Source organism: Leguminivora glycinivorella, chromosome 15 (assembly GCF_023078275.1).
Source record: "Leguminivora glycinivorella isolate SPB_JAAS2020 chromosome 15, LegGlyc_1.1, whole genome shotgun sequence".
NCBI classification, from domain to species: Eukaryota; Metazoa; Arthropoda; class Insecta; order Lepidoptera; family Tortricidae; genus Leguminivora; species Leguminivora glycinivorella.
In genome coordinates, this window is record NC_062985.1 from 10165009 (window position 1) to 10181112 (window position 16104).

At 36.9% G+C, this 16104-nt stretch overlaps 1 protein-coding gene across 3 annotated transcripts in view; it reads right to left on the minus strand.

The window, feature by feature from the left end:
• The window catches only part of LOC125233878, a 35453-nt gene that overhangs the window by 10979 nt on the left and 8370 nt on the right, over positions 1 to 16104 (minus strand). For 2 of the 3 annotated variants that reach the window (XM_048140029.1, XM_048140030.1), the window contains exons 3-5: positions 6568 to 6779; positions 743 to 897; positions 82 to 370 (exon numbers count right to left, since the gene is read on the minus strand). In XM_048140029.1, the coding sequence (XP_047995986.1) occupies positions 82 to 370; positions 743 to 897; positions 6568 to 6779 (656 nt within the window). The remainder of the gene's footprint in view (positions 1 to 81; positions 371 to 742; positions 898 to 6567; positions 6780 to 16104) is intronic. The other variant, XM_048140031.1, reaches the window with a different exon arrangement.

The following is a 16104-nucleotide window of genomic DNA, read 5'->3' on the forward strand; positions in this document are numbered from 1 at the left end:
TGAAAAAGGTTGTGGCAATTAGTCTGAGAACGCTAAATCTGAGAATGACCTAAGGCATGATTGGAATTTGAAAACACTTACCGCAGTTATTATTATTTTCATATTCATAGTCATTCCTAGATTCCACTTTGAAGTCCTGTCGTTTGCTCTGGGAGAGAAGATTGGCAGCTGCCAACTTGATATTGGAAGCGTTCTTCAAGTCAGCAGCATTGATGATCTTGATTGATTTCAGGTCTTTCATGTCTTTAATAGTGACGGGGAGTAAGATGGAGCGAGGGTTGCCAGCCATGGGAGCCACGCGGATGACTTTACGTTGCGGGGCGACGGTTTCCACGGGCTTGCAGTACACTTTTGGTGGCGGATTGATGACCTAGGGACGAAATATTAATTGAGATTGATGGGCAATTTTATTGTTGATCTACGTGGACAATGATAATATTTTTTTTTATATGCTGACAATTAATTTGAAAATGTTAATAATGGCAATATTTTTTCCTTAAAAAAATTACAGGGTATAGGTATAATTTGACCACAAGACTTTCTTTGTTCGAAGTCGGCTGCATTGTTTTTTTAAGTTCCTCGGACTCTTTCAGTCTTAATTTTTTTTTTATATTATATCACCGTTCGCGACATTGCCATACCAGTTATATAATTGCACTGAATTTGCTTTTATCTTTTTTGTTATATCTTTTTAGGAATAAGGACTTAAGATGATTAATTGTAAATGTTCATGTATTTATACCTGTATATTAGCAACTTTAAGAGGCTTCTGCGGCTGAGATTTGACCACCAGCTGAGGCTTCACGTTGGCTGCGATCTTGATGGAGGGCTTCTGAACCTTGGGCTGCACCACGGCCTGCGGCGTCTGCGAGAGCCGCCGCTTACGACCGCCCTTGTCTGGAGAAGGCGTCTTTATTAAGCCTGGCGTCCACTTAGGCGAAATCGAGCCGCGTCGAATCGAATCCTCATACATTTGAATGCGATTCGACGCGTCGCTAATGGTCGCAGTTTCATAAGAAATGCAAAGGCGTGAGACTCGACGAGCCTAGTGGACGCCAGGCTTTACAGTCACCGGCAATAACGTATAAAAATAATACTGCATAAATATCTGCTCTTATGGCTGTAGAAATAAGATTGTGTCAGATATTTTCTTGGTCTTTTTTGTACGATGTTATTGTCGGTGACTGTACATAATGGCGGTCGAAACTGTCGCAGTAAGCGTACTCGGATTTTGAAAAGATAAAATGTGGAGGTGTCATCATAAAAGTGTCTCTTTCTAGCTACCGAGAGAGATTAACTACTACATATATATATGGATTGGAAAATCGCGGATGATGCTCTGCATGCGACTTTTTGATAGCAGCATTGCAACTTTTTGATAGCAAAATTGCGACGTTTTACGTTACAAGTCGTACAATTGCGTCAATAAGAAGGTCAAATTGCGACTCATATAAGGAAAACTAACGACTCTTTAAAAAGTCATTCAGAAATGGACAACGTTTATATTTTACATTATGAATGTTGTACAACTACATTAAAATATCTATTTGATTCTTGCAGTTGCATGAAACTGTTGGGTTCTACTAAGGCGGGCTTTTCTCAAGTTTAGGTACAGAACCTTGTCTGTAAGGTGCATTGGGGTAATTCCGAAAGTAGTCTAATTTCGAAAGTTGCACAAAAATCACCATTATTCCCATCATATCAAGATTCCCCTTTCAGAATTACCAGAGCATTTCTGTCATTCGGAATTACCTTAATGCACCTTATATACTAGTTGAAGCCATTGAGGTATAATGTACTAGAGAGGACACGGCGAACAAAAAGTTTGCGCCACGAACATAAGTCCAGTGGACTTATGTTGCCTCAGTCAGTCTCTGCGCGTGGTGGGAGGAGGTTGTCTCTGACTGCACACAAATAAAATGAAAAAATGCCTTCCTGTGCTATAAGATACTGTTGAAGCCATACGAGAAAATCTAATAAAAGTGACGGTGTCACATTTCATTGGTTAGTAGACAAGCTATTTTGATCTAACTTAATTTAAGTAATTATTATAATGAAGGGACGGGCTCCTTAAACGCGATGCTATGGCCGCCATTTTGACAACTGGAATCATAGATGAATCGCGCAGACATGACATGAAGTTAATAAGGTATAATAATTGTGATCATATTCTGTTTTCAATATATAATATAAAAATATTTATTTCAATTTATAGTTTTGAATATTACACGGTTCTAATACGAATTTTAGTCGATAATATTATACAATAAGCATGATTTTGAATTATTTATGAATTATAATTCTCATTATTGACGAAAAATAGTGACACCAAAACTGAAATAGTATTTAATGCAGCCGGTGTTTAAGGGAGGTAAAACAAGGTGAATGGCGCGATTATTATTCGAATCTGAGCGACAGAAACTTACAAAACTAATTTTATTCAAAGGAAATTAAAATTTATGATAAAAACCATTACTTATTTTTATTTCACTGAGTAGAAATTAAATATAACACAATGTATAATAGTGCTAAAAGTAAACTACTTAGTATTTCACACACAAAGTATAAAACAACGGTCTACACTAAAAGTGTCGCGTCTAGGTGGTCAAGTCTTAGGCTTGCAACAATTGTATGCAATCTGACAGTTCAAACTGACACTGACAAGACACTGACAGATCTGTCAGTGTCAATTTGCATACAATTTTTTTTTAAGATTATGAATTTTTAAGACTGTCTGTGGGAAGCCTTACTCTATGACACGGTTCGCTTCACGCGCATGCGCCTCGCGCTGCCGCCGCTGCCGGTCGGCGCACAGAATATGTTCGAGTTGTCATTTCTAGTACGTAGTACATAGTAGTTCAATGGTTGAAGCTTATGTTTTGGCAAATTCGGTCAATCTGGGCCACTCTGGCCAGGGGCCCGAGGCATTTTGCGCATTTTGCCACCCTACAGTTACTTTACATAACGGTCTGTGCGAAAGTGATTCAAATCTTGTGCGAAAGGTGAACGTTGCTTGCAGTATTTGACCGCTTCGTTATAACAGTAAATTTTTTGTGATGTAACTGGATTGATTGATAGAAATAGCTCAAATGTTGATTAATGAATCAATAATAGTGATAGACATATTAAAAGCCCATGCTTTTTTATTTGTTAAAAGTGTACTCTCTTTTAAAATTCACAAAAAACCTAAATTAACGCCTTGGAACGTTCCTCCTTTGTCATATTTTAGAACTTAATTTTTTGACTAAAAAATGTTTTCGGTGAAATAAATGTATACATATACGCAAATGCCTATGAAACCTTTATTAATTGATAATATTAGTTTTACGTTTCATTCATATATAATCAGAGATCGGACAGTTGGGCGTCAATTGTATGACGGATTCGGAATAATGAACCTTATGTTGTTAGAATGACGTCCAGATATCCGATCTCTGTGTATAATAGATCAGAAACTTACTTCCAGTAGGTACTAGGTACCTACCTATTATAAAAGGACAAGTGCCGGTTTTCTTATCGAATCATCATATATTAATCCTAATATCTGGGCAACCGAGCTTCGCTCGGTTCTGTTTCGTATCCTTGACATGTGTCGCCATCTAGTTCAAAAATGAATAGTACCTACATCGAGCGAAAGAATTCTCAGCCTTAACAACACAACTACTCCACACGAGATGGCGCGCATTTCGCCACAAAAACTCAAATAGTGTATTTTCTATTCGTTTTAGCCTTGACCTGTGTCGCCATCTAGTGTTTGCAATAAATAGTACTTACATCGACCGAAATAATTCTGTCTTAACAGTACAACTACTGCACACGAGATGGCGCGCGAAGAAAAACGCATGAAAACTCGAAAATTCGCGTTTTCCGGGACCTAAGGATAAGTTAGACCGATTTTTCACCCCCAAAAACCCCCACATAACAAATTTCTGCGAAATCGTTAGAGCGGTTTCCGAGATCGTCAGTGTAAATAAATATATATATATAAATAAATAAATAAATAAATAAATATACAAGAATTGCTCGTTTAAAAGTATAAGATTGTTTACTTCCTTAATTGCGTACCTTCCTCATTATCAAAACTGACAAAATTTAACTATACCTATACAATTATACATCCGGACAAAGTACCAAAAATAATTATGTATTCACAACCTTAACGTATAAGCCATAAAGTCGTGTATACATATATTTGACTCTTTGTCTGCATCTATATTTAATACCTTGACTGTACTTATAGGCATCCTTGACGATAGTTTTGTCTCTGAAATACTGTTATCATCAATAATGTAATACATTATCATTTTATCACCATCAGAATTAACGAAAACAGAATAACAAAGGGCCTTTATTTAATCAAGTGGTGGAAATTTATCATAAATTCTACCTAAGATAGGTAAAAAATATTCAAGGTTCGGTTAGTATAGTATGGAATGTTACATAATTTATTGGTGTATCTTTAAAAGCTATTTAATAAATAATCTACTATTCATATAACATGTAATTAGTCTGAAACTTTTTATCTAAAATATTTCATCCTCTATTAATAATGTACATGTCTGAAAATAAATAAAAGCATGCTACTTCTTAATATTTCATGTATCCAGAGAACGCCATTTAAAATAATTTATTTTGGACGTAGATAGAAATCTAGTATAAGACGTTATTCAGCAATTCCCGTTAAGTTTGTAAATTTGTATCACGTCTCCGATTTGGATAAAAATTGGTAGGCTGGTAGAGTCCATGATGCTGAGCAAGATCCACTAAGTTTCCCCAAAATGTCCTAGGTTGATTGTATGAAACTTTCCTTTTTTGTTACCGAAAATGTACCTATAGAAATCTGGTAACAAAAAGGGAAGGTTTCATACAAACTACATAGGACATTTTGGGAAACCTAGTGGATCTTGCTCAGCATCATGGACTCTATCAGCCTACCAATTTTTATCCAAATCGGAGACGTGATACAAATGTACAAACTTGATGGGAATTTCTCTATTATGTTTATTAGTTACGTAACCTGTTTGTAAAATTCTTGTAGTTCATATTAGTTTAAAATACGTCGAACGAAGCGGACGATGACTTTAGGACCTGTTTATATTATTGATTATTATTAAAACATATTTTTACGAAGTTACATAATCTTAAATGGTATTGCGAAAACATTTGCATTAAAAACAGTGCTGAAATGAAACAAATATTTTCTTAGCGCTGAAACAGGAGATGAAAAGTAAACTATTCAGATTTGAACGCCGGTTCTCAGACGCTATGGTTGGCGTCTCCAACTTCAAATCCGATTAGTAACGCTACTCTAATTAGATTTGCACAACTCTGACTCATCTAGTGTTTTCACAGAGTCCCTGGATCTACGTTTTAAATCTCTTGTTATAAGTTTTTTAACGTGAAAATGTCAAAACGTTTACTACACAATCTCCATACGAAATAGCATCTGCGTCTTGGGTCATACCGGTTGTATGTATAGTATGGTTAATTATAAAAATATCTTTACTTATAAAATAACATCTCATGTAAGCGAATTTTGTAAATTCTTTCTGAGATAATAAATGTCTTAAATGGTAAAACCATAATTGCTTATATCTCTCCCAGTGGATATGAAAAAAGTTAAGGAAATCTAAAGAATTTTTTTGGAACATTCTTACAGGCGATATCAGATTGTTTCAGTACTTGAGACAGTGGAGACTATATTAAGAAAAATGGCATACCTACTATGTACCAGAGATCTTAATATGTGTAATATTGACCACACAAGCGACGTTTTCACTCAATCTGAGCATTTTATACGTATACACCACATACGAAGATAGTAGTATTCTTTTTGTTCAAAGAGAAACACGTATATATAATAGTCGTTGAGGCAATATATAATGTACGAGTTTGTGCATGACCTCCGTCTGCTTGACGTATTGTTGTGGTTAATTAATAATTTCCTTTGCTACGTTGAGAAGTCTATATGTAGTTAACGGCCGTGAAGACATTTATTAATATAGTCTTAATTACAATACTATAAATGATCTTTAACACAATAAACCTAAAACCTAGACCTAAAAGGTTTGAATAACGTAAACCTTTCCATCTCAAGGTCTGTGTAATCAAATAAAATCAGACAAACATGTGCTATATAGACATAACGCCTTGAAATTCGAATATTTCACAATATACACACCTGTTCATGTTCATATTTTTCCTCGAATCCTATTCATGTCTGGTACAGAGTAGGTTTTTCGTATCTTTCTTAGTTGATGATTGCCGGGGTACGTTTGCCGCTTTAATTCATCTACTCAATTGTATTTGTTATCTAACATATACTGATATACAAAAAAGTAAATAAATTAAAATATATTTATCTTATAGGTACTTTCGTTCTCACTTACACAACATGTTATAGCAGAAGGAGACAAAACACGAAAAAAGACAATTAATAACAGATGAAACTAATATTGACTGCACAAATGAACATTTAAAGCATCATTATAACGAAATTCGACAAAAAAGTATTTCACAACGCCACCTGTTTAAACGTTCAGTCGAACCATTTTGTTCGGGACTCACCATTTTGGAATGTATTTTTGTTGATGAAGCCGGGGACCACGTTTTGCTCGAAGTTGAGGACATCGAAGGCGTCGGTGGAGTTGGAGGCTTCACAGTCCTGGATAACCACGTCCTGGGCGGCGCCGGGGCTGGTGGGCTCCAGGCCCGCGCAGGTCAGGTCCTCGTCGCACGAGTTCTGGATCAGGAACGGGGAGAGCTGCTGTTCGAAGTCGCTGGAAACAAAGGGCCATTTTAATACATGGACAAGGATGACTATGGACTTAAGAGACCGGCGTGAGGAAATCACAACAGCGGAATCATGGAATACGTTAGTCAAGTCCATCTTTCTCTTCTGCCGTCTCATCAAGGGGTAGAAAATGGAAAGTAATCCATAATATTTTCTGTATTTTTTTCCATCTCATAACTAGTATTCAATTACTTTAAAATAAATATAACAAAATGTGTTATAATTTCTTTCGAGTCTACAAAAATGGGCATCTCCATCAATCTAAACATATTACTCGTTAGATTTGATAAAAAATTCCAGCTTCTAGAAATAATCACAACCTTCATCGGTCTGAAAGCAAAACATATTTACTTTAAAAAGTCTGGGCTTACAATAAATTTAATATAAACGAGATAAGGCAAGTTTCAGGCGTAGTAACACTAAAATATCTACAAAGTTTACGCAAGTTTACCGCAAAATATTACGTAAACGTTGAACGTAGATAATTGAGCACCTAATGACCTACGAACTTGATATTGTTTGTATATTGAGTAAGATTATTTTAAGTTTTCGTTTAAATTACTTACAAAATAAAGCTACAGTTCTAAGAACTGTATGAGTTGTCTTATACTTGTACTTAATCGAACACATTAACATGATAATTATAGGTAGGTGTTAGAAGTGGTTAGTTATCATTATCAGTGCAGTAACTATTATGTAATACGAATAACAAATCCTACAAATATACTCTCATCACTTTTAAGACTAAAATAATCAATGTTATTAGAAAAGTTATAAAATTAAGGGATAAAATGGTTATTTATAATAATCCTTTTCTTTTATCTTGCCCCTGCTATTATCTTTAAAAGTCAAACTTGAGAGTATTTACAGAGGGTGCACAAAGCGCAACAACAGCATTCAAAGAAAGTTGACAAGTCGACAGACAAAAAGCAGATTGCCTTCGCGGCCGGGCCGTCTCAATGGAGTTCCGCTCTGAGACAAATAAGGAACTCTGGGGAATAATTATGCTTGACGTCCTCGACTTATTACCTTTTCGATGAAGCTGTAAAACAATCATTGGCTAGTATTAATGTGCATAAATACTTGTACACACATATACTGTCAACCGTGTTCCAAAAAGAAGTAGGCTTAAAACACAAACTGAAGTTTCAGTGCCACGCTTAGCAATTGAGGAATTTAAAGACACGAAAGTTGAGTTAGGTCGGTTTCGTTCTAAATGTGCGATATTTTTTATTGATTTTATACGCTATTCGATAAGGTCCTTAAGTGAACATTCTTACGTGAAAAGTCACGTTACTAACTCGTAGGCATTACATTGGATTCGTCTCGTTAAAAACTAGCGTAACTCAAACAAATTAAGTACTCAGTGTATACAATTCCTAAGTGATTTACGTTACTGGAATATTCCTTTCAACGCGTAGCATGCATTTCAATGCATCTGATATGAAACCTCGTTAAAAATAGGCAAAGATAGCGTTATCTTGTTAACCATGCTCTCATTCCGAGAGCCGTGGCACGGTTGAAAATTGGGAGCCGATGTTTTACTTAAAAACCTTAAGACGATACGATACGATACAGGTCAATTCTCCATACAAGCGCTCTCGACTCCACTATTTCCTCCCTGGTTTTTGAAGATAGAACAACGATTTTTTCAACACAGATTATTATTATTTTTATCTGTGTCGGACCGTTTTGATTTTTTTGCTATTTTTATTTTAAAAGCCGCTAGAGCCAATCAAAAATTTCTAAAAACGGCCTTTTTCAATATGGCTCAAAAAAGGTGTGATACTCAAGATAGGTAACAATTAGCCAAAAAATCTAAACGGTCCGCCACAGTTTATTTTATTGTTATTCAGATTCTCAAATGTCGTTCCGTTTAAATAAGTTTTGAAGGAGGAAACAGTCGAGAGCGGAACCTCGATTTTAAAGATTTTTTCGCAATATCTTTTAACTGAGTTGTTCTTAATGGACATTTTTTTTTCGATAAATCTAGTTAATAACACTAGTATATTTAACTGAAATTCCCAAATTGAAAGGGGGAATCTTTTCCATTTTAGCATTTTCGCTCCCGTAGCGTCTTAACATGATTTTAGTTTATTCGGAGTTATAATGGCAATATGCCACATAGGTTCTCATTGAAATCCTGCGCTATGGTGTTCTGCCTATTGTGCCTATCCAGGCACGGAAGGGAATCCAGTTCGTTATCTGATTTTGTTGTTTATTTTGAGTATTGTCAAATGGACCTTTGACTTCAAACGATGTCAGACGAACTTTGATGTCAGACGAACGTATTACCTTCATCTTGACTTAGGGCTAAGCTAATTTAGACGCTACGACATCTCGCATGCAAGTTTACAATGCGAATAATTAGTTATTACTACTCTTACTATGTATACTGCCGCATGTGCGTTCGCGCGCTGTCTATATGATTTTCTAATGGATGAGCGACAGAGAGACTCAAGGTGAGATTTGACCATTTTAATGTGGTATAGGTACGCGGTAAAACGTGTTTTGAGTACAGCTTGGCTGCTGCTGGGGGTCCCAGATGGTATTGACATTAAAACTACGCACCACAGACACGTGGTTACGCCGGTTCTCGGCATAAATTATCTAACGCCGCATTTCACGATACACCGCGGACCTCAGGCGGTCAATGGTACCTTTATAGCGCTCTTGAGCCTTCTCACGTACATAATAGGTAGTATTGACATTAAAGAGGCAAGCATCTCCAATCGCCGTAAAAAAAATATCGGAAACAGTTAAACAAGAAAAACTAGATATATAACTTAAGCCTTGTTTTCCCCAGTAACACGGATGGGCGCTATTAATTTGAATAGAATAGAATAAACATTTTTACTCGTGAACACAGGCAAGACAAAATACACATTATGCCAAAACAGGAATGAAGTGCCACGAAATGACCTCATCTTAGCGTGTTGCTGGCGACTTCCAGCGCTGATCTTCTGGTGAGACCATCAAGTGAGAAAAATTCCCGGAAGGTAACAGACAGAAGAAAAACAAAATATAACACTATATATTTGTTAGTAAGTATTAGAGCATCAAAAACATTATCTCTCAGCCATCGTGTCTATTAGGAACTACGTTACGAAAGGAAAGGAAGAATATCACAATCAAATACAAAGTGACAATTGTTCTGAGGAAACTGCAATTTACCTACTATTGTACATTGTATTTAAAAGACCGTTATGTAAACTCCCAAGTTCTTAGTACAATTTTGTAGCTTTGGTCATGCTAACCATTCGCAAATTTTACTTGTTGGTTACTAATTGTTTTTACACCCGAAGGATAGTAGAATTTCTGGAAAATATGACATTTCTGATCCCAAACCGGTTACAAAGTAGTTTTTGGAGTAAGAGCGTTTTCACATTATCCGATCCGATATCGGATGTAGATATCCTATATATTAAATAAAGGCGCCAACGCCATCTCTAATATTTGCTTTTGACATCCTACTTACATCCAATATCGGATCGGATAGCGTGAAAACGCTAAGTGTCAAGGTTGTAGGCATTGTATACATAATTGTATACTAAATAAACCTGTATAATGAAAGACCAATTAATCATAACATCAGCAATCCTTAGCACAATGCTTTATCATTTCTCTCGTCTACATCCCCATATTAATTGGATCCAACTATCTCCGAGGCACTTAAGGTCCGGTATTCTATTATGCATTATGGCACAGAGGACGCACTTCGGTGCAGGGAATGCAATTCATGCAATTGCATCTGGCATTCTGTACAGGAATATTCACTGCATTATTATTGGACCTGCGCCTTAAATAATGCTTATCATCGTTTTGCACAATAATTAATGTGTTGTAGTAAGCAATGGATAGTCATCAGGTTATTAACATTAATAGAAATTGGTCGACCAAAAGGTTCTTCATGTCAAAAAGATATAGTATGGACTATTTTCTCAAGGATTTCGGCACACGAGGAAGGTAAAGGAAAGGAGGAAAATGTAACGATTCCAAAAATTGCTAACATTTGAAATCCAGCACTGCTTTTAAATACCCTTCAGGTTTAGGCCCCTCATCAAAAAAGTTTTCCCGCCACTGGTCTAAGCTAAGGTACAGTAGACTTATATTGACCGGGATATAGACCGTGATTACCTTTTTGATTTTTGTCGAGCTCCCGATATTTCGACATTTTCGAACCCGATATTTGTTTTCCGTGATCATGATGCATGCAACTGCGTCGAAATATCGGGAGCTCGACAAAAATCAAAAAGGTAATCACGGTCTATATCCCGGTCAAAGTCTAATGAAAATAACCGTGAATCATTCAAAACTCTTAAGATACAGTATACAGATAAGAGTACCTATAGCCATAAAAACTTGTCAAATTGTTGTAAATATGTCTATTAATAGTCAGTAACCAGAGGAAACTCATAGCAAAAGCTGAAAAACTTTTCCAAATAAGTCCTTCGAAGGTTACGAGACTTCACAAATAACATCTCTATAGAAGTTACCAAAATGGAAGTAAGTTGATTTGAAAAGTTGTAATAAGTTTCGGTTTTACGAGCAAAAAAACAGGTATTCAGACAAGTGTCACGGATTTCTTTAACCATGAGGTATTTAAAGGACAACGAGATCGAAAGGGCAGGTATTTTGAGTTTCGGCGGAGAAAATAATTGGCAAATGAAAATATTGCCAGGTCGAGAGTTGAGGAGTTGACGCATTATCTGATGTCAGTACTATCAGTAGGTAAAAGTGATACGGTTAAGTAATTATATTCTTGCAATTGGTATGCAGACTGTAACATATTGACGGCAATTTTATTTATTCAAATATTAATTATGGCAAAGGGCAAAGTAAAGTTAAATGCCAACGACACACGTTATCTTAGTTGTAACATTAAGATTCCGCCACACATAAAGCGTTTTGATAGCGTAGATTCAGCGGAGCGGAATGCGCGCCCATTACGCTCACAATTCGCGCTCGCAACGCCAGCGTGACCAGCGTCCGTCCGCACCGCTATCATTGCGCTCCGCTAACGCTCCCCCTACGCTCTCAAAACGCGCATGTGTGGCCGAGCTTTAACTAAAGAACCAATCGTTTTTAGGAGTAATATAAGCTTCATTTAATTCTGTATTATATTTTTCATTCAAAACGTCTAGTGAATTTATTCTAATGTAGAATTTAGCTGTCTTACTTACAATGCAGGTATTTACACTAGTAGACAAAAAATCCTTCACTTGAGTTTTTCCTCAATTCGTTTTGCGTCAAATACGAGTACAATTGGAATGTCATTGCCACAATGCGATTTATGAGCATACCAATGCCTATTGCCTACGCTACAAAATATGTAAAAGAAAAACGGCGCAAGTCCAATTAATAAGTGAAACTCTATAAACGGCTATATCGTACATACGTACATAATAATCACGCCTGTATCCCATAAAGGGGTAGGCAGAGCACATATTTATTTAATCGTATGGCGATATGTACAAATAGGCAAAATAAAAGATTATAAGGCAGCGTTCCCACTTAAGCGTCGCGTGTCTCGGGGCGCGCAACGGACGTCTCCGCCACGCCGCCTGAATGTAATTCAAATTGGTACGGAACCCTAAAAACGTCTCCTCAGTACATTTTGTATAGGAAGGACGTAAGACGCGCCCCAGGCGGCGTGGAGGTGGCGTGGCGCGCGCCCCGAGACATGCGTCTTATGAGTGTGGATGGTCCCTAAGGCAACATCTAAGTCTTGCAACCACTGCACAGCGTTGGGCGTCAAGTCCAGCAGATCATGCGGGCTACCCGAGTATGGCAGAGCACATGAACTACTAAGTTTCAGTGCCACTCTTGGCAAAAAGGGGTTGAAAGAAATCCAAATTGTGACATTGCAGTGACAGGTTGCCAGCCTCTCGCCTACGCCACAATTTAACCCATATCCCACAGTCGACTTCTACGACACCCACGGGAAGAAAGGGGGTGGTGAAATTCTTAACCCGTCACCACACGGGGCACGGGGGCTATATTGTATACTTATGAAAAGGATGCATATAATTCACGTGGTGACAACTATGTAGCAGTTTGTTTAGTTTCCCAATGTTTACACAGAAAAGACATGCGCAAATGAGCACGTGGTGACCCCACTATCACTATGCCAGATAGCGGCGTAGAAAACTTGCACGCACTATGCATATTGCACAGGCAATGCGCTTGTAACATGATAAAATTAATAATTCTCAGGGAAAAGTGCCTGCAATGTACGACGGTAGGGTCTATACAGACGGAGTGTAAACTGCAATATCGATGTGCAGTTGGCAACTTGCAATACAAGTTTCAGTTCGTCTGTATTGTAATTGTACCTTAGAACTGGGCGTAGGTGTATAAGCATGACTGACTTAAGCAGAATATCGTCGGTGTCACCCCTAACAATCGGTGAATAAAGAGTTGAAAATGAAAATCTTTAGGGAACAGTAATTTTCCATGGCCACATGAAAGGACTGGCTAAAAAAGCTAACGAAAGAGGTGTGGCCCGTGGAGAAGAAAATTTGTACATATTTGCTAACGTCAATCAATCGTCTTATCTATGTTGATTTTAGCATTATTCGAATTATACCTATATAATTATAATGAGAGAGTAAAAACACGAGTCGAACGTAATACTAACTAGAGGATAAAAGGTAATTACATAGTATGTATTGTTGTTTATGCAAATAGTCTGTTTTCTTACAACTACAGAAGATGTTTACAAAGTAATGACGCATTGAAAAACCTTTGTAGACAGTTAGGTAGCTGAGGAGTTTGGCTTCCATGCTATTGGGCTGTAAAATCTGCTACATATTCCCTTTATCTTCGCGGTTAAATATGCCGACTCACAAAAAAAAGAAGTGGCCAGGTCCAATTTATGTGTATAATGGCGTAGTCTTCAGGCACATATATAGTTAAATTAAATCTTTGTTATCCAGTATTAATTAGCTTCAGAGTATAATCAAATTCTATGCTTCATTACTAAGCATGGTTGTGCCTTGTGACATATAGATACGTTAATAGATTATCCTTAAACTTTATTGTCCACAAAAGGAAAATCTACATCAATTGTAATATAATAATTGCAAGGAAAATAAACAAAAAAAAACTTATTTCATTAGTGCTGCGCGTTGGCTATTTTCATTAACACATTTTTTACAACTGTACCTTCGTTGCACCTGTCAAAAGCTTAAGTATGTCAAATCAAAGACAACTGTTACATCACAGAATGGATAAAATAAAAACTACATCTCAAAAAGTGTTAAATTGAGGAAACGTTTTATTGATACCTTAAGGGAGACTAAGGCGTCAAATCACAAGCAACTAAGTATATCCTACGTTGACAAAATTTAAATTGGTCAAACAGACCGTATCGAGAAGCGTCCAACGTCATTGCTGTACTGCATGGTCATGTCCCAGTTTAGGCTCTGATTAGAATGTTAACGTCCGCATATTTCACGGGTGAACGACTTTGTGCCGTTTATCGTAGAATGCGTCATTTTGTACATATAGAGATTACTATGCACATAGGATGAATAAAATTTGGTTATTATAAAACTAGTTGGCAGAAAAACCGCCAGGCTTAAATGGGACTGGGCCGGCCACGTCTATCGCATGCATCCGGAAAGTTGGGCTAACATAGCTACCAAGTGGATGCCGACGAAGAAGCGTGGTGGGCGGGGTAGGCCCAGGCAAAGATGGCGGGACGACCTTGACGACTTCCTAAATAACTGGCCGGAAGTAACGGAGAATCGGGAATTATGGAGAGCCAGGGGAGAGGCCTTTGCCCAGCAAGGGGACACTCCAATAGGCTAAGAAGAAGACAACTAGTTTTGTCGATTTAAAACCAAATGACGCTGGCTGATATTATATGCTTATTGGTTAACTTAGGCATAAATAAGTACAAGACGCGGAATTACGTATAAAGTATACAGCATACGCTTGTAAACAAATATTTGTTTACAAGCGTATACGCTTGTAAACAAATATTTGTTTACAAGCGTAGGTGGTCACGGTCTTCAAATGCGAAAATAACAGGAAAATGGTAGAAGCATTGGTCCATCTTCGAAAAAAGGAACGTTCTTTTAAGCGTTACACCGGCAGTAACGGACTGCATGTATGGCGCAAGTAACGACAGCTGCTGATTTAAAATTCTAAACACTCAAACCGGCCAGCGCACGCGCGTCTCAACGCGGTCAGCTGAAGCAGCGCTGCATTGGAGTTGGACTACGATAAGTTGGCAGCGTTTTTGACAGTCTGGGTTGCTTAAGGGTTAAGTAAACGTCACGGAAAAAGTTCAAAATAATCATAATCGATACACAGCAACACCATAAACCTGTGTTGTCAAGATCGCTCATTATTATCGCCTAGTACCATTATAAATCGCTTCCAAGTTATCTTGGTTTGACTCTCTTTGAGTAATCTTCACTTTGGATGCTAATTAGTGTGAAATATCAGTTTGTTTTGGCAGATTTCGGCTTAAAAATCGCTTCAGAAAACTGCCAAATATTTTTTCGGCACAAAAATATAACAGCTATCGCTAGTTGACACTTAAAAACAAACAATTTCATTTCTTAACAAAGGTATTTTAATGAGGAATTAGTTAATTGAGTTCAATGCCAGTATTGTATTTGTATACCGGTAAGACTCCGTAATTTAAATATTGAATAACAATGTGGGGTTATTAGGTAATGACATTAATAATTAAATTAGTTATTTAAGTACATTTAGTGATTACAATCTGTACAAGTTACTATTATTTCCTTATTGTATAATAATTATTTATAATTCTCTTTATTCATTTCAATTCTTAGGCTAGGTATTTTTATAATATGATTATAAAGTAAAATACAAAACAATACAAAATATATAAACACATTATAAAAAATCTAACCTAGGGTGCCGCCTAATATTTATTTCTTTACAATCTTAGTTACTACCATAATGGTAGGTTTGTTAACTTATGAATCATGATAACCAAAAATCAATTTGTAAATGATCTTAGTTACTACTCGTATCATAATGGTAGGTTTGTTAACTCATGAATCATGATAACCAGAAATCAATTTGTAAATGATATTTCGTACAAAATCATCGAAAACTCATTAGGACGAACAGGGATTCGAACCACGACTTCCGGTTAGGAAACCGGATGACGGACGCGTTACCGTTCGGAAATGTGTGTTTCTATAGATATTACTGCACTATTAAATATATTAAATATTACTTTTCTAGGGCTTTGACAGTAATTACATGATTACCGCAATTTGTGTCGTGTGTTGCGTCAGTGATGCTATAAGGCTTCCGTTTTT